An 18677-nucleotide genomic window follows, 5' to 3' on the forward strand; every position below is an offset into this window, starting at 1 on the left:
TATATAATTGAAAAAAAATCAACAAATGGTTACTAATTGAAATCAATCAATCCAAATGTAAACAAAAGTTCATAATTAAATTACAATAGAAATAACAAAGAACTTCATCAACACATTCCAAATCAAAATCCAATGTGGTTACAATAGAAATAACAGGTGTGCGTCTTGGCATAGTGTTCCTGATGATATTAGATTACAAGTTGAGAATAAGACAAAGAAATATTAAACCACATTCTGCTACACAGTCATATCTTCAATACACATAAATCATTAATCCAATGTGACAATAACAAAAGCAACAAACTTTTCTAAACTAGAGAATGCAATTAATGAAATGCTAGAAATGTGAAGTCTTTACTATAGTACTGACCAAGTATAGACCTCGCCGAGAGTGGTGAGCGAAACAGAGTGCAACCCACCAAGCGAAACGCACAGTATCGAATCCAAATAGGGATTCAATGTGGGCAGAAACGCCGAGTTCTCATGCCCAAAACCAAGCCAACCGCCGTCGCCTTTACCCCAAATCCAATTAAAAAATGAAAACAATCAGCTCAATTGAAAATTGAAATTCAAACCCTATAAAAGCGAAAAGCTAAATTCGAAACTAGAAAAATAAATTGAAGTGCGATCAGACCTGTGCGAATCGAGCTCCTTAAGGATTGACGGTGGGACTTACAGAGAAGAGGCCGCAGAACCTGTGCGAATCGAGCTCCTTAACCAGCGATGGCAGATTGACGGTGGGACTTAGGGAGAAGAGCCGCATAAGTAGGCTCCTTGTATGGAGAGATAGAGAGAGAGAGAGAGAGAGAGAGATTGGAGAAGATTGGGAAGAAGAAGAAGACAGAGAACAGACTAGAGAGAGAGGCGCAAGACAGAGACGAATGAAAGAGGCGGAGAAGAATGAGAGATCGAGGGAGAGAGTAACCTAATACTGAATAGCCGAATCTACCCTCGCGTTTCCAAGATAATTACTAAGGCGTTTCTGTTTTACGAGAAACGCGTTTCCCAGACGTTTCCAAATTTTACTTTTTTGGAAACGCGTTTCCAACGAAACGCGTTTCCTGGCGTTTCAGAAACGTTTCCGTTTTGGAAATGGGAAACAGCCGGAAATGCGCGTTTCCGTGTAACCTAGGCTAAACCTTACTTACCATAACAGTTAGGCCTCATCATTTAACCCGCGGACTCGAAAAGCCCGCGGATGCCCGCAAGTCCGACGGGCTTTTACCTAACCCAGCCAGCGAGAAAAGCCCGTCAAAACCCGCTTCCGTGGGTAGAAGGCTGGGCTTAAATTAGAGGTGTGAAACCCGGCCCGGCCCGGCCCGCCAAAAGCCCGTAAAAGCCCGCCAAATAATAAAATATTATACATACATATTTTATTAGGTTTAGAATAAAACTATTGCATTATGAAGCAACTATATTAAGGAAACTTCTCGGGATCGATCGACACCAGTCGATATGATCAGTATATATATTTAGTGACCCTGTAAAAATTTCATCCAATTCGGAACTCGTTTGACCGTCGGAATGTCCGGTAAACTGAAAACAACACTAATATGTCATAAGGGAAGACCCATTACCAAAATGCGAACACCAAAAGTCGTTTGCATATCTGAAATCACCTAATTTTTGTCACTGATTGTGTGCGGTTACACCAAGGAAACCCATTTGGCAAAGTCCCGGTCAGTGAGGATTTTAATATGTCAAAACGCATTTTTCTTTGTTGACCGTAGGTACGGACGGTCAAACAATATTCAAAACGGACGAAATTTTTACGGGGTTCCCTAAATATATATACCGATCACATCTACTGATGTCGATCGACCATATTTCAACTAGAGTTATTGATCGCCGAAGCGTCTACTAATGTATCATAACCTTTATATTAGGTTTATATTAAAACTATCGCATTATGAAACGACTATATGAAAGAAACTTGTCGGGATCGATCGACACCAGCCGATGTGATTGGTATATATATTTAGTGATCCTGTAAAAATTTCATCCAATTCGGACTTCGTTTGACCGTCAGAATTTTTGGTAAATCGAAAACACCACTAATATGCCCTAAGGGAGGACCTATTACAAATATGCGAATACTTAAAGCCGTTTGCATATATGAAATCACCTAATTTTTGTACCTATCGTGCGCGGTCGAACTGAAGAAATCTATTTGGTAAAGTCCCGGTCAATGGGGTTTAAATATGTCAAAACGCCTCTTTTTTAGTTGACCGTTGGTACGAACGGTCAAACCATGTCAAAAACGGAAGAAATTTTTACGGGTTCCCTCAATATATATACTGATCACATCTACTGGTGTCGATCGAGCATATTTTAATTGGAGTTGTCGATCGCCGAAGTGTCCACTAATGTGTTATAACCTTTATATTATGTTTATAATAAAACTATCACATTATGAAGTGACTATATAAAGGAAACCTATCGGAATCGATCGACACTAGCCGATGTGATCGGTATATATATTTAGTGACCATGTAAAAATTTAATCCAATTCGGACTTCGTTTAACCGTCAGAATTTTCGGTAAATCGAAAACACCACTAATATGCCACAAGGGATGACCTTTTACAAATATGCGAATGCCGAAAGCCGTTTGCATATATGAAATCACCTAATTTTTGTTACCTATCGTGCGTGGTCGAACTGAAGAAATCTATTTGGCAAAACCCCGGTCAATGGGGTTTAAATATTTCAAAACACCTCTTTTTTAGTTGACCGTTGGTACGAATGGTCAAATCATGTCTAAAACGGACGAAATTTTTACGGGTTTCCTAAATATATATACCAATCACATCTACTGGTGTCGATCGACCATATTTTGAATTGGAGTTGTCGATCGCCGAAATGTCCATTAATGTATTATAACATTTATATTAGGTTTATAATAAAACTATCGCATTATGAAGCGAATATATGAAGGAAGCTTCTCGGAATCGATCGACACCATCCGATGTGATCAATATATATATTTAATGATCATTTTAAAATTTCATCCAATTCAGACCTCGTTTAACCGTCGGAATTTCCGGTAAACCAAAAACAACACTAATATGCCCTAAGGGGGGACTAATTATAAAGATGCGAATGCGGAAATTTATTTACATATTTGAAATCACCTAATTTTTGTCACCGATCGTGCGTGGTCGCAACGAGAAAACTATATGGCAAAGCCCCGGTCAATGAGGTTTTATTATGTGAAAACGCTTATTTTTTTTGTTGACCGAAAATTTCGACGGTTAAATGAGGTCAGAATTGGATGAAATTTTTACACGATCCCTATGTATATATATATCGATCACATCTATTGGTGTCGATCGACAATATTTCGAAACTAGAATTTATTTGTGACTTTTGTTTTAGAATGTTTTCTAATAATTCTTTTATTTTTTCGAACCCTTAAATTAGAGTATTATATTGTTTTTCTAATATAAGCCCGTAAGGCCTGACCCGTAAAAGTCCGCAAAAACCCGCCTTAGGTGGGCGGACTTTGATCTTCGTATTTTTGAAAATACCCGGCCCGTCACTTATTTAAATTTATTAAAGCCTTACCCGAGCCGGCCGGGACCCGTCACTCATGGGCCTGACCGGACTGAACCCGGCCCGTTGACGAGCCCTAATAACAGTTTGCCTTCCAACGTCCAAGTTCATTCCCTCGAGAGAGTTGCTTACCTCACGATGTTGCACGAGCCTTTCAAATCAAATAAAAGCAACAACTGCATGTTGTTCTCACGCCTAAAATAACATATGCTTTGTTTATCCATAAATAGGCCTCTATCTAAGAACCTAGATAATCAAACTTATAAAGGAGATAAGGTCTAGGCTCAATGCCTGTATATGAGGCAGACAGTTGAATAATATCGAACATTGACAAGCCAACATGGACATGTTAGCAAAACTAAAACCGTGCGTTTATAAAAGTAAGATACTCAAATGAAGAACTAATTAGTGCTGTTTGCAGATATATCTTTACTTTACTTTGACAAAAAAAAAATGTTCAAAGAAAATGAAATGTGTTGTATCATGTTTCTCAAATGTCGGTGGGTTTGATAGAATTGTATACACCACGGTGCTTCAGCACCGTTCAATAGTTTTATGAAATCAAGACATATTAGCCGTTACTTTATGAAAACAAATCCCAGCCATCAGATTTTTTTCTTTTTTCAAGAATGCCTACCAATTTCTCTCTCTTCTCTCTATATCCGAACGAAACGACGCCGCTTAGCCGTGCGCCGACGCCGTCTTGTCACTGTTGGACAAGCAACCACCATCATTCAATTTCTCTCCTTCTCCTCTGCAAAACTCATGTCTCATATGTAAGAGTCAAGAAAGCAGTCGACAAAACCAAAACATAGGCATATTGGAGATTTGGAGAATTAGAAGTTCTCGGCCCCGAGTCAGAGTTCCGGCGGCCTTCTTTTCATCCTTCTTGATAATCACTTGACCATCTCTTGAATTCTAGAACATTTTCACCTTTAATTTCTCAGATAAGAGCTAATCTAGGTTTTTCCTCCTTTTGTTCTTCATCACCGCCGCACATCTGTAATCCTCTTTTCCCTCGGCTAGATTTCGGGCATTGATGTTGCTCTTCCTCTGACAGAGCACAGATGGTGGGTGGCGGTGAGATGTCACCGGAATTGGTTGGCGAAATTGGAATTGGAGCAAGGATTCCGCCATCGGGTTTGAGTTTGGGGGTTGTTCGGGTTTGGGTTCACAGACGGAGACTAACCAAGGCGCTTTTGAAAAGTCACGTGCCTCATCACGTGATACTGGTACACGCACACCGTTGAAACACGAAATACACTCTGTTACTGATAGTTCATTTAACTCGTTTCAGTGTTAAACGCAAAGAAAGTGGAAAATTGATGAAATTTGAACATATGAGCCTAGATATTTCTACATTGTTCATAAAAAAATGTGATATTTGAACTTTGAAGTGTGCAAATTCTGTTGGGAGTAAAACATACAAGTCACTATGTGATTTGATTGCACCTCAACTTTTAGATATTCCCTTCATGTTAAATGTGATTTGAGGTTAAGGTATCATGTCGTTACATCGGTCATTATAAAAATAAAAAAATTACGGAATTAAAGTGGAAATTTGATGTCCACGTCTCATACATTTATTGGTTCATTAAAATGAGTGATGAGACAGGTGATTCCGCCCAATATAAAATTACAGCTCAAAAATAATTTCCTAGTTTAACGGGGGCTATTAAAATGGAAGCTGCAAAAAGGAGCGCCTGGAGATCCGTATTTTCGAGCCAGCCAAAAAAAAAACACGAGACTCGCTCCCTCCTCCTGGCCGTGAGATCCCAGCTCCGGTTTGGCCGTTACGGTGCTGACGTGGCGGCGACGGCGGTGGTTTCGGCCATGATGAGGATGTGATATCGCTATGTTCTCGGAATAGACCAAGTCGGAGAGCGCATGGTCCTTCTCGTCCTCGTCGTCACCGAGACTGGCCGTGGTTCTCCGATTTGCGATCCAGAAACCTTCTAGAAGCTTCTCTTCAGCCCCCCGTTTCTGGAATCTTCGCCTTTGAAAGCTGCAGAGGTTCGGCGGGTTGGTTTCTTGTTTGTAGATATTAAAAATTATCTTTTTAATTTATTTGATTTGGCCAAAATGTCGAAACTTTGATCGAAATTTTAATGTGCATTGAAAAAGACTTCAAATTTGTAATTTGTTGTTTTTTATCCTGGTATTTCTGTAATGTGCAGCCATTTTAGTACTTAAAATAAACTCCTCTGAGAGTTTCACGTTACGAAAATGAGCCTGGCTTCGAGTTCATAGTCATCAAGTTTGGTATTTTGATTTGATATGAATATGGGGGAGGAATATTGATGTTGTATGATTTGGTTTGGTAGGATGTCGTTGAAGCACATTGTTCGCGAGCTGAGGGAAATGAGAGATGGGATTGGGAGCATGTCGAGGAGAGTGGGTGAGAGGAAGCTTCGGCACAGTCGGACCATGTCGCATATTTCTCCTGATCTGGCTTCAACCCCTACAACTCATGTGATTCAACAGGGTCAGTGGGCGAACATGCCTCCGGAGTTGCTGTTGGATATAATTGAGAGGGTTGAAGAGAGTGAGGCGTCGTGGCCTGCTCGGAAATCTGTCGTCTTTTGCGCTTCGGTTTGTAAGTCGTGGAGGGATGTTACGAGGGAGATTGTGAAAACTCCTGAAGAATGTGGAAGGCTCACATTTCCCATCTCGTTGAAGCAGGTATCATCTTGTACTTCATTGTCGAAAAATAGTATTTTTGTTGCTGTACTCACTGCGTCATCTGAAGTAGCATTACTTTGGTGTGATTTTGTGTAGCCGGGGCCTCGCGAGTCTCCAATGCAGTGCTTCATCAAAAGGGATAGAGCAACTTCCACATTTTACCTCTACTTTGGTCTGGTGCCTGGTGAGTCTAGTTCTTAATAGACATATTGTAACACATTGTTGCTTTATTGGTGCACGAACTGTGTCGATTAACTGAGAATAGCATTTCAACAGATAGTTGCTTCCCAACACAGTAAGATAAAGTATTGTCGGAATATTAGTCATAGTTCATTGAGATGACCTTATCTAGGAGTTATTTTGCTCCATCTGGCATTCTCTGTGTCTCAAATATTAACGACATAATAAAATGACCTGAATCATTTATGAGAGTAAAGTTTCCAGTAGCAATGTGGTGCTGACTTGTCTTGTTAATTGACAGGTGAGAGCGTGAGAGATAAAAAACTGTTGGCAGCCAAAAGGATCAGAAGGGCAACACGCACAGAGTTTGTTATATCATTGGTCGCAGATGATTTCTCTCGAGCTAGCAGCACATATGTTGGTAAACTGAGGTTAGTATTGTTACGACATTTGCAAATTCTTTTATCATCTATTCTTTATGTATGTTGAAATCTTATACCACAAACTTTTGCCAGGTCCAACTTCTTGGGCACCAAGTTTACCATATATGATAGCCAACCGACATGTGATGCAGTAGTCCAACCAAATTGTAGATCATCTCGAAGGTTTAGTTCTAAGCAGGTATCTCCAAGAGTTTCAGCATGTACCTACAATGTCGGGACTGTCTCTTATGAGCTCAATATTCTCCGCACTAGAGGCCCAAGAAGAATGCAGTGTGCTATGAACTCTATTCCTGTATCTTCTATTCAGGAGGGAGGTACCGCCCCAACACCAACATTTTTCCCACAAGTCTATGATGAACAATTTTCTCTCTCCCCTGGTTTAAAAGACAAGGAGCTAGTCACAGATTTCAACTCTATGCCATCTACACCCTTTTTGCAGTCACCACTTGTATCTGACCCGGGTGCCGAACCGCTGGTTTTGAAAAACAAGTCTCCAAGGTGGCATGAGCAGCTCCAATGCTGGTGCCTTAACTTCAGAGGCCGTGTTACAGTGGCTTCTGTTAAAAATTTCCAGCTTGTCGCATCTGTTGATCCATCCCACAATGTTTCGGCCGAACAGCAAGATAGGGTAATCTTGCAGTTTGGAAAGATTGGAAAAGACATCTTCACCATGGATTACCGCTACCCGCTGTCCTGTTTCCAAGCATTTGCAATCTGCTTAAGCACCTTCGACACCAAACCAGCCTGTGAATGAAGCATTGTAGAACATGATCATCATTTTCTGAATCTCTTTATTAATATTGAATGGCATGTATGATCATTATGTTTTACATAAAACTTCTTCATGCTTTGATCATGATGGAAATCGTTGATATGCAGTCAGTTGGCTGTTGTTCGTTTTGTCTCATTGGTACAACTGAAATTTAAATCAAGAGGTCGAATGACCGTCATCGATTGAAACATGTGATTTTCTAAACACCATTTGGTCTCCAGCATCACCATCTTCATTCATTCTAAATCCACTTGAGCTGTCAGTTCTGGAAAATTGAATTGATGATGGAACTCTGACAAGTGACAGCTGAAGGATGATTCGCGCAGATGAGTCATGCTTGGCACTTTAGGTGACATAGACTTCGTTTTCGTAATGGCATGAATTCTTGCTTTTGCAGTTTAGAATCTAATTAGTCGTATCCAAACAATTGCTCCAGTTCAAAATAGAGCTTGAAGTATAAGGATGTATTTTTAACAGAGCAATTAGGCCACACCAAAAGATGAAACTTCGAAGCTTGTTAACAGAGCTCAATTGAAACTTGAAACCATTCAATGAATAGATCAAATAACATTATTTTTACCAGTGAACATGCAAATATATTACAAAGAAAAACTTCTCGGCTGTGTTTGGACTAGATTAGGATTCTAAGTTGAAACTCAAGGTCCAATCTTTCCATCCCTTTGCATGCTGGGCCGCATTTCTCACCTGATGGAAGCATGGGTAATGAACTCCCTTGAAGTGAACTGAAATGGCTGATGCGGAATAGGGTTCCTGCATAGCACAAATACTAAAAGATCACACCAAATTATTCAGCATCAACAATCAAACAGCAAGTGAAAGATACGCACGGTCTAGGGCCATAGAGTTTGATCTGGCGCACATGTGTGTCCCTCCCATTAAGATGATTTGATAACACAGAGATTTGCAGCATAAACGTGTTGACAAAAGTTTCCCTGCCACAAAAATCAGCATTATAGTATCAAAATTTGAAATCCAACATGAGAAACTATACAGCAATCCCACATGAATCTATTATGCCAATCATTTCTCAACCATACAAATGGCTGAGGATGTTTCACTGTCTTATAAAATGAATTAGCAAGGTGCTATTGAAATGAAATAGCAGGTGCCATTGAACCCAACTCAGTCAGATAGGTACACAAGTTTCAAATTTAGTGTTACACATTATTTATGTAAGCTCTTACAACACAAACTTAATGCAGTGACACAGCAATGTAGTCTAATCAAACTAAAAGTTTACAACCCAATAATTTTCTACACTGGTTAAGAAAACCAACAAATAGTCTCAGTGCTTACCTTGCATCATTTCCAGACAATGATATATGAATCCACCCCCTCGGCTTATCGAGCTCAACACTTTTTATGTCCTGAAATCAGCACTATTATCAAAGTTAACCACATTGGTGTGTAGCCTAAGATCCTATAACACTATATATAAACATTAATACCTTCAAGTTGTGGAAGCCATCCCCAGCACGAATGGATATCTTAGATGGCGTATAGCTCTCATCAAGCTTGAAATCCACGTACAGAACAACAAGCTTGAATTTATACCAAACAAATCAGAAAAGTTCAGAACCCAGTTTAACAATATTTGAAAAAGAGCTAAAAAAAAAACAAAGAGCAGTGTACTTTAACAATTAACACTCACTTGGAGCTTCACTTTCTTCTGGAACTGAATGTTGACCGAATGAGGCTGAGCACCGTCGGATCTACAGACCAAAAAAGAAGATCAAACTAGAATCAAACTCAGTTCAGGTACGATGATAGAAGATAAGTGGGGAAGCAGAGACTGCCAGTAAGTGTCGAGATTGTCGTCGCGGAGATACGACACGCCGTTGCCGGATTTCCAGGAGCTGACGCTCCAGGCGGCGTTCTTGCCCATTTCTCGGAGATCGTCTTCCACCAACAGCACTTGGTTCCCTACTGTCAGCTTCCCTTCCTCTTCTCCCTCTGATGATTCCGCCATTCTCGGATTCCCTAAACCCAAGCCCCCCAAACAAACAAACAAAAAAGACCCCTAAGTTGATCAAGTAGCTAAATTCCCAAGTGGAATCATAAACCCTAGATAAAGAAAATAGCTTAAAAAGCGCTAGGAGGAGGGCTCGAACCTCCGACCTTGTGGTTAACAGCCACACGCTCTAACCAACTGAGCTACCCCAGCTGTTGATGTGTCAGATACTTTATTACATATAGTATCGGTAGGATCTGGATGAAATGGACAGTTTGAGATGATGAGCAAGGAGTTGAAGAATATTCAAACTGCGACGAGGTTGTTGAATGGTTCTTTGCGCGAGGGTAGTGAAGAATTGTTCTTGCACGAGTCAGTGATGTAATTTAACTATTTAAGATGCAACATATTTGTCTAAAAATTTGATTTAAAAATTAGAAGCATGGATGAGTGATTCGGTCAAAACGTGTATCTGAGTACTAAAAGACAATGTATAAGATGTGTCTTGAACTTCAAGAACCAAGGGATGAAGAGTCCTGGAAACCTGATGCAAAGATATTCAGTACATAAAAAATCTTTTAAAACCATTCAATTACATATCAACCTACTTAATACTATACATTTTGATCGATCAGGAGTATATATCGGAAAAGGAGCTTCTTCCTTTATGAATGAAGACTAAAAGCTCACAATCATGGCTTAAACTATGTTTGATCAGTATCAGCACAAAAACCCATCAATCCCCAACCCTATATACTTAACCTATGTCAATGACGATAATCATTCTTCAGTTCGAACCAGTGACTCTTTACAAGGCAGCTTCTGTGTTGATCTGCATTGCAGGACAAGCTGAAAGCATAGGCTTCATTTCTTCTTTTTCGGTGAAAGAGAACTTGGTTTTGAGAATAGTGATCCAAAAAAAAGTGATGCCTTGGATGCTTTCTTCCCGTTTGGATGATTTCCAATGTCTCTAGGTAGCTCATCTGGAGGTGCCTCAGGCTCAGGCTCAGGCTCAGGTTCACCAGATTCATGCTCAGCGACATAGTCAATATCTCTCAAAAGACGTAGAACTTCCATTGCGTTTATCCTTGCTCTCTCTGTCCCATTGGTAGATGAATTGACAAGACCAGGAATAACACCCTCTTCCATGACCAAACGACAATAGTCAATGCGCTGAGAGCATAAAGAAAGGAGGATATCAACGGCATGCTCTTGATGCTCTTTACTGCCATACTCTAGGACTTCAACAACAGAAGCAATGCATCCATCAGTTTCAACAATAGAAATCCTGGCCCGGTCAGAATCACACAGATTTTTCAATACAGAGACACAATTTCCACTAAGAGCACTGTCTCGAAAGAGAGGAACCAAATTTGGGATGCACTCCAAGGATACCATCTCCGAACAAACATCTCTACTGAGAGACAAGTTGTACAAAATTTTAAGGGCTTTCCCTTGTATACTACTGATCTGGGAGTCGAGAAGGGTCAGAATGGATTTGAGTGCACCAGATGATGAGATGTTACCTCTACAATCCTCGTGGACAGACAGAATTTCCATTACGGCAAGACCTTCTTCCTTTACCTTTGAATCAAGAGAAGATACTAACAGACTATATGTGTCTTCACAAAAATAAGATATTCCATTTCTGCAGGGTAACAAGAAAAATATTAATGATTTGTTCACACCGATCCATATGTAAGAGCAAAAGCACAATCAATAATACAGTTAGAACAAGCAAAAGGCACATACAAGAAAAACCTACAATATGTATTCAATAGCTATGCAATTCCCTAGTCAAACACCATAAAAGTGCCTTTTCAAAAAAAAAAACACCATAAAAGTGCATGCTATAAGCTTATAACCCAAACCATTATTAAAGAAGAATTAAGAACCCCCCAAAAGTTGCCTTAACATGTTGGAATAAACAGTTTGCGAGCCCAAGATTCCACAACTTAGACAACTAATAGAAAGTGATTCTCAGCAATAAGTTGGAAATTACCTGTTTTTGCTCACAAAAGCAGATAATAATCTAAATCCATTTCTCTGAGCCTCTACATCATCCTGATCATAGGCATCCCTTAAAAACTTGATGAGAGGTTTGACAAAATTCTCTGAGGACATAGCATATGAAGCTTGAGGATTGGATTTCAAGAGGTTTCTAACATCTTCAACAGCCTTGCATTGGGAATCCCATTTGAGCTCACTAATAGTAGATAGGAATTCCAAATCTGTCTCATACTGTTTAACATACCGGAATTTCAGAGATTCATCATTAATCTGCACCAGACTTGAGCTATCATCTGTCTTAGAATTGAAACTAGTATCTATGGATCCAAATGACATGGTGCTGAGATCCATTGGCAGATGTAGATCATTCATAGAACTGCCTAAACTAGCAATGGAAGTGGAAGACATTTCCCATGACCTAAGTGCTTCTGGTTGCATACTTGGGTTGGGAATGGTGACTCCATACTTGGTACACCACCTTGATGTTAAGTCCTTCATGGCAGTATTTGGAGTTAATGAAAGGTGGGCAAGTTTGGTATCAGTTTTTGGGCATGTATCATTTCCCTCATCAAACCACTTTTGTATCCACATCCTTTCATATGTTTGTCCAGAAGCAATGACAACAGGATCGTACATCAATCTGGAAGATATTCCACACAAATATTCCTTAGGAGGTTCAGCTCTAAGCAACATGTCACTTTGCTTTTCATACTCCCCACAACCAGTGTGAAGATTACCTTCAGCAGACTGATTATATCCCGAGGCATTGCCAGAATCCTCACCAGCAAGTGATCCTTGTTGCCAAAAAGAGGCACTCTCTGTCTGCTTTTCCAACATTAAGTTTCCATACTTCTTGAATAGATGCAAGAAATATGTCAAGATCTGCTTTTTTTTAGGGTCACTGTCACCAACTTTTTGTAGCAACTTCTTAAGAGATCTTCTCTCTATTAAAACTTCCTTTGATGAGGTAATATGGAGCCTCAGAGATGCTAGTTGAAAAGCCTTGAGTTCAAAATCTTCCACCGAGTTTGATGCAGAAGCATCTTGCTGGAGCAATTGCCGGACCACCTCCCCAGCCTCTTGTTCAGATGGATCCAGTTTAAATGTTGCAGCCCTAAGATCATAAACTATTTTAGAGATCTGCAAGTGGCACACTTCTCATCAGCTCAACTAAATAACAAAGACTTAAACTGGTACGAAAACAAAGAAAGGAAATATATGGAGAAAATACAGAAACTCAGAAAGAGGTGATGCTGTCATTATTTTTAAATAAAAAATCCCAACCCAAGGTTATGTTCAGATCCCCCCATCGAAAGAGAATCCAGCCTTTTGGGGAAAGGGAAATATCAAAAGGGCATCTACATTTCTGAGTAGGGATTTGACAGACCTCTGTCACCAAAATCACTGGAACCGAACCCTGAATCTGGCACAAACTTTGCTCCAACAAGTTCCTTGATTTATAAAATCTTGAGACTATCACATCCCCTGTAAACGCCTGCAAATGATTAAACAGAAATATCAATCATAGATGACAAGGAACTGCCGAGATCATACTGAACATAATGCACCCAGCAAATGACAAGGAAAAAACATCCTGATGACAATTCAGCAAAATATTTAATCCATAGCCATTGGAGTATGCTCGTCAAAAGAGTTTTTAAAGGACAAAGCTTATCCAATGGATCATAATGATGACTGAAGCAATTGTATAGGTTGCCTTGAAATAGGAAAAAGATGCGCTAATTATCTTAGATGCTCCGGCATTTACTCAGGCAGGATGGCCAATCACCCATGTTAGTGAGGCAGCATAGAGCAATCAAAGTTGTTGTTCCAACAAGAACTTTATTCATTTTCATATCATCTTTTCATTTTTGCAGTTATTTGAATAGTAACTAGCAAGCTGACACATGATAAATCTTTCATTCCATCAACCATGTTACACTTAATCATCTGAGATCCGAGGTTACATACCAGGTAGAGTTTGCTAGACTCGCTGCAACACTGTACAAGTTGCTTGGTTTTCTCAATTGCACGATTCAACATGCATAGAGCCTGTATTCCTGTTGAACAACGAGGTCTTGCTGCTTCTATGTCAGGAAATATCTTTGATATTCTCTCCACCAAGTTCCAAAGTTCATTGCACATTGTACGGTGAATCTGAGACATGATTAATCTGTGATGAGTGATTACCCAACAAATATGACTAGACATTTTAATCAATGCACACAAAGTATGATACACGGCAATCCCAAGTCTGACACTCAATAACATTCAGAGGGTATCCTCATTGTTTGTAATTCCAAAATCGCTCCAATAGTATTCAACTTGATACATTTTAAGTTCTTAACCTATAAACAGATTTCCAATAAACAAACTGACATAGCGTAATTTGTGTCTTCTCGAAAGAAAGTCAGTATAAGCTCTGACGTGCCTTCTCAAATCGCAAGTTTCTACATCAGCTACAGAAAGCTCAGGAACATCATATAATTTGCTCTCCAAAAACGAAAATGTTGTAAGAGCTGATTAGATATTGAAAGCCATGGGAAATATGTATAAATTCAAGCCATGTCTCAAAAACAACTATAGGATTTACATAAACCGTGAGAAAGATGTATAGAGCCACTTCTGTAAACATCTGAACCTCACCTTCATTACATCAATTACAACTTACAAGCTAGTCAGTTCACAATTTCATCAGGTTTGTTAAGAACATGTCGCAACAGCTGATTAGAAATTGATATATCTACAAAATTAGACGCACACCAAAGTCAAACACCATGCTAAGCAAAATCAGAGACTACTTTGTGATATGATACCTTAAAGGAGTACAGCTTTCTCACTGTCTCTACTACTTCAGCAGCATCAGTACCCATTCAGTGGGAATTATCTCATATCTGGGAATTCAATAACAAGAAAAAGTTGGTCATCTTGATAACAACTAGTTGAGCAAAAGAAGCCAAAGAAAATGAAGGAAACAATAGGTTTATAAATGAAGGAAACAATGACTCACCAAGTAGCAGAAAACAGAACTATAACCATAAACTTCCTCCTCAGCCTTCTTCACACACCACTCAGAAAATTACTTCCAAATTATCAACCTTCAACAAGAACTCTAAGTCCCAAGTTCCTATGCTAACTTAAAATCCGCAGAGTCCCAGCCTAGCTATGAAACTACAAAGTGCACAACAAAATTCTCCAATTTCAAGCAGAACTCAGCTTTTTTGCAGATAGATGGAGATGGAGCCCAGAAACCCATTATCACAGAAAGATAGAGACTTCAACAGAGAACCAACCAAAGAACAAAGCTTCAATAACAAAACAAACCAAGACGAGAGTAATAAAAGTGGAAAAGTAAAGCAACCCCAAGTTGTTCAAGTCTTGGGCCAACCAAGTCTTTGCGCTAAAAAATTAAAACCAAACTAAAATTTGCTCAAAGAATGAGACTTTATTATCTGCTAGTGGCATTCAGACCAGTCAACGATCAAGAAGCTGTCCGGGTCTTGATCAGCATATGAGGGCAAAACAGCCATCGCAAACACAGGAAAGCTCATGGCTTTGTGAACTTGGCACAGGGATGTGCCTGTGACGATTTTGTACAAATGAACAATGGTGTGCAATTTGGGCTCCACCATTGCCTCAAAAAATCTAATTCTGAATTGCAATTAAGTGGTAAAAGAGATTCAATAATTTTTGGTTCTTGGATTTGAGATTGGATACTAATCCTACTATGCATTCCTTTTCTACTGTTACGTGGGTGGGCTTCAGTCATTAATTCTTAGATCAAAATGGGATGACTAATGCGTTCATGAGATATACACGAACGTATATTAAATATAGTGGAGTAGTACGAAAATTTCTCATCCAAAATCGAAACTACGATTCATGTGTGATGGATGTGATGATGGTTTTTATGAACCACTTGTGAATTGTAAAAGGAGTGGCTGAAGTGCTGACATTTCTAAGCGCAGACTAATTTGAAGGGTCTGTAACACCCAACAATAAAGTCCAAAGAGAAACGATTAAGAAAGTGCGTGACGCCATTGACAGGCGTAATTTAATAACCACCATTTACCCGAAGTAGTTGCTGATAACCTGATGACCATTACCAGTAGCTTCCATATTTCTTCCCTTCTATAACCTAGAAGATTCTGTCAATGCTTCAAGAAGATATTTGCCATCTAATTTTGCTATAGAATATGTTGACTGGTGAATAGTGAATCAAGGTAAGAGTAATTATTGTTTTGATTTATTTGGTGAGGACTGCTTTAGTGCTTTTATCAATAGGAAAAGGATCCTACGCGTGACATGTAGGGCATACCTGAAAGCTAAGTAGTAGAAAATCTGGGCTCTAGATTCTCGAGATATGTAAGCTCAATGAGTTTGGGGTGATGTAGAATGAACACTTTGATGATGATACATGTTCTCCATAGGGGAGCTCTTCGAGTGCGGACGTCCACACGGATTTCGGCGATGGCAAACTACAATGGTATGGCGGACTAGCACAGTCGCACTACCCACCTCCTCATGATCTCATCTTTAGAGCTCCATCGGCCGAAATCTGCAAAAATCAAGTTTTTAGGTAGATTTCGCGATCCGGCTACCGTGGGTCGCTGATGAAGCTTCGATCGGTACAAACATAACCACTGGGAGGTTGGTTGTCATGGTCCGTCCTTTCGTTGCGTCATGCCGTCGTCGAAAACGCCAAATCAGTACGGTACAGACGTCTGCACCTGTAAATCCTCCCTCCGTAGAGACCCCAAAACATACATGCAAATAACCTCACCTTAACCTCAATTCTCAACTTGTCACTCTCATCAATTGTTAATACCGCTCTCATTAATCCGGTTCAACAGTTTATATAACAATGTTCTTGATTTCTAGTGGTCAGCAGGGACGGAGCAGGATTAGTGTTTGACATGATATGTGGAAAAAAGAGTTCCATGTCATGAAAAGACCTATTGGTTCCATCTTTACAGAAATGTTGTCAAATATAAATGTAAAGAAAATCTTTACTCCCTCAGATTTCATTATCAAATGAAGAACGTCATTATAAGTACATAGATCACACTCTTTAAGCGTAATTAACTTTCTCATATTTAAGAATTTGATCGAGTATAGAGTATATATCAAGTCGTTTTAACCTAAAATAACCTAGTACGTTAACATTTCCCCTTGCCTTCTCCAATTTTTTCGAGGAGAGAACAAAATAATGAAAACATATAGATTGAAAGAGGTTCATGAGAAACAGAAAAAGGAAAGTGGAGAGAAGTCCAAGACTCGAGGGAAAGTTGTGCAGTTCTATGAAGTCGAGCAACATCCCATGCAGATGGGTTTTAGCCTAAAATTCCTAAATGAGTTTCATTTGTAAGGGCCCAAAATAGAGTAGCTAGGGGTTTCAATTCCTTCAGATAGGCCCAATAATAAGTCGATGGTAGCAAGTAACAACATTTGTTGGGCCCTGGTGAGATTATAGAAAATCTTTGGTGGCTCCACGAATCAGCACATGCATGCATGCATGCTATACGACGAAACCAAACTCCAGTTCTAGATCCCAGACTCTAAAAGCTAATCAAGACAGATATTCAGATAGAGATGCAAGAACAGATCGATCGAGCAGAACCATTTGCGGAAGCAATGGTTGAAATTCAATATAATGGGGGTGATCACAAACCCTATCTTGAAATAGTACGTCAGATATTGTCGTCCAGTTTCAAGCCATATATAGATCGACCTCTTATCATCTCAGAGTTCCACTAGCCTAGATTTCTATGGTTCCCAGCTAGCTCTACAAGGTTAAAAGAGATAGATAGCCCGACCAAAAGTGCATTGTGTATATTAAATATATAGGTATACCACACGTACACTACTGTAATAAGTACATGCGTTTATATACGTATACTACAGTCTACATCGAAGCACATGCAACCATATATTCTCATACATAGAACACAGATTCCAATTGATGGATGCAAGAGATTCATATTATCATTTATATATAAGCTTGTCTTGGATCTGTGTCATATATAAGTTTTGCGTTCAGTGAAATCAGTGAAGGCATGCATGCAGCCACCAATTTTGTTTTATGAGAATTGTGAAGATAATATTATGAGCATGAGCAAGCGTGTAACGATCACGCTCTTGCATATATGTTCGTTAATCACTTAACATACCATTTAAAAAAAAAGGTTTTTCGTTCTCAAGAGAACAAAAGAACAAAGAGCATTCATATCTTCAATTTACACAAATTGTTGAGCCCCACTAAGCTACAATGGTAGCAAAAGACAAGGAATCAATAGAGGCATTGCTTCCATAGCCAGATATATGAATATGGAGCTTGAATATATTGATGGTTATAAAGATTCCAAATTTTCATATATATAATCTGCAACTATCGTCGATCAAAGATGATATATGTATACCAATGCAATGCAATTTAAGGACCATTGCCAGTACTAGAGATTCCCTTCCGACCACTTTCCCTAAAGTCCCTCTCAACCAATGATATGATCAATCACCCTCAATACGTACGTACTACATCAAAGTTGGTTACTACGCACTATATATCAAATTATTATTGAATAATGAGATCAGTGATCAAATATTCCCATCAGGAACAAAAGAACAATGCTAAACTTTAGCCTGAATTTAGTCGTGAACATGCCATGAAATTAATTGAGAATATGGAATACTAACTGCATATTAGCCTAGCTGAAATATATTATAACAACCTCAGAAGTTCAGATTTTATCGAGAGAGCTATAGCAATGACAAAATATCAAAACTCAACTTGCTATGCCTATATATGCAAAGGGTATGATAACCAACTTACATATGGTAGAGATTAAAGTGGATTCTTGGTATCTTCCAATTGGCAATTTATCTCAAGAATATACCGAAAAATCCCAAGCAGTTAGCCCTTCAAATTTTGATCCAAGAAGTCAAGAACATACATATCAGTCCATATCTTGCTTGGAATATATATCAACAAGTGGAAGAATAAAAATCCAAGATGTGTACACCAGAAATCTAGGAAGTGGTCCAGTTGAATGCATATATATTGACCC

At 39.2% G+C, this 18677-nt stretch overlaps 3 protein-coding genes and 1 non-coding gene across 5 annotated transcripts; 1 reads left to right on the plus strand and 3 right to left on the minus strand.

Moving 5' to 3' along the window:
- Positions 1-5252: 5252 nt before the first annotated feature.
- On the plus strand, positions 5253-7715 carry LOC126789924 (tubby-like F-box protein 5). Of its 2 annotated transcripts, none has more exons than XM_050516009.1 (5): positions 5253-5576; positions 5879-6236; positions 6333-6420; positions 6718-6847; positions 6932-7715. In XM_050516009.1, exons 2-5 carry the CDS (start codon positions 5880-5882, stop codon positions 7611-7613), a joined length of 1257 nt encoding a protein of 418 aa, XP_050371966.1. In that variant the 5' UTR covers positions 5253-5576; position 5879; the 3' UTR covers positions 7614-7715. The 2 variants fall into 2 exon arrangements, with proteins under 2 accessions (XP_050371966.1, XP_050371974.1); XM_050516017.1 differs by having other exon boundaries at positions 5253-5567.
- Positions 7716-8149: 434 nt separating this feature from the next.
- On the minus strand, positions 8150-9709 carry LOC126790042 (anaphase-promoting complex subunit 10). The gene is made up of 6 exons (XM_050516172.1): positions 9446-9709; positions 9304-9364; positions 9101-9193; positions 8949-9019; positions 8480-8584; positions 8150-8402 (listed from the first exon to the last, which is right to left on the minus strand). Exons 1-6 carry the CDS (start codon positions 9619-9621, stop codon positions 8333-8335), a joined length of 576 nt encoding a protein of 191 aa, XP_050372129.1. The 5' UTR covers positions 9622-9709; the 3' UTR covers positions 8150-8332.
- Positions 9710-9742: 33 nt separating this feature from the next.
- TRNAN-GUU (transfer RNA asparagine (anticodon GUU)) lies at positions 9743-9816 on the minus strand. Its single transcript has one exon. It is a non-coding gene; the product is annotated as a tRNA-Asn (tRNA).
- A 316-nt stretch (positions 9817-10132) lies between these two features.
- On the minus strand, positions 10133-14915 carry LOC126789888 (U-box domain-containing protein 5). Its single transcript, XM_050515964.1, has 6 exons — positions 14624-14915; positions 14430-14507; positions 13585-13770; positions 13001-13108; positions 11606-12753; positions 10133-11251 (listed from the first exon to the last, which is right to left on the minus strand). Exons 2-6 carry the CDS (start codon positions 14484-14486, stop codon positions 10468-10470), a joined length of 2283 nt encoding a protein of 760 aa, XP_050371921.1. The 5' UTR covers positions 14487-14507; positions 14624-14915; the 3' UTR covers positions 10133-10467.
- Positions 14916-18677: the final 3762 nt, after the last annotated feature.

This window comes from Argentina anserina, chromosome 1, assembly GCF_933775445.1.
Source record: "Argentina anserina chromosome 1, drPotAnse1.1, whole genome shotgun sequence".
Taxonomy (NCBI): Eukaryota; Viridiplantae; Streptophyta; class Magnoliopsida; order Rosales; family Rosaceae; genus Argentina; species Argentina anserina.

Excerpts from the sequence above, each read along its gene's own strand:
- LOC126789924 (XM_050516009.1), top strand. The coding sequence starts at position 5,880 with ATGTCGTTGAAGCACATTGTTCGCGAGCTGAGGGAAATGAGAGATGGG. Across the intron at positions 6,421-6,717 it reads CTACTTTGGTCTGGTGCCTG|GTGAGAGCGTGAGAGATAAA; the intron begins GTGAGTCTAGTT and ends GTTAATTGACAG. Across the intron at positions 6,848-6,931 it reads ACATATGTTGGTAAACTGAG|GTCCAACTTCTTGGGCACCA; the intron begins GTTAGTATTGTT and ends AACTTTTGCCAG.
- LOC126790042 (XM_050516172.1), bottom strand. The coding sequence starts at position 9,621 with ATGGCGGAATCATCAGAGGGAGAAGAGGAAGGGAAGCTGACAGTAGGG. Across the intron at positions 9,194-9,303 it reads AGAAGAAAGTGAAGCTCCAA|CTTGTTGTTCTGTACGTGGA; the intron begins GTGAGTGTTAAT and ends TATAAATTCAAG. Across the intron at positions 8,585-8,948 it reads TTGTCTGGAAATGATGCAAG|GGAAACTTTTGTCAACACGT; the intron begins GTAAGCACTGAG and ends TTTTTGTGGCAG.
- LOC126789888 (XM_050515964.1), bottom strand. The coding sequence starts at position 14,486 with ATGGGTACTGATGCTGCTGAAGTAGTAGAGACAGTGAGAAAGCTGTAC. Across the intron at positions 13,109-13,584 it reads AGTCTAGCAAACTCTACCTG|GCGTTTACAGGGGATGTGAT; the intron begins GTATGTAACCTC and ends AATCATTTGCAG. Across the intron at positions 12,754-13,000 it reads CAGTGATTTTGGTGACAGAG|ATCTCTAAAATAGTTTATGA; the intron begins GTCTGTCAAATC and ends TGCCACTTGCAG.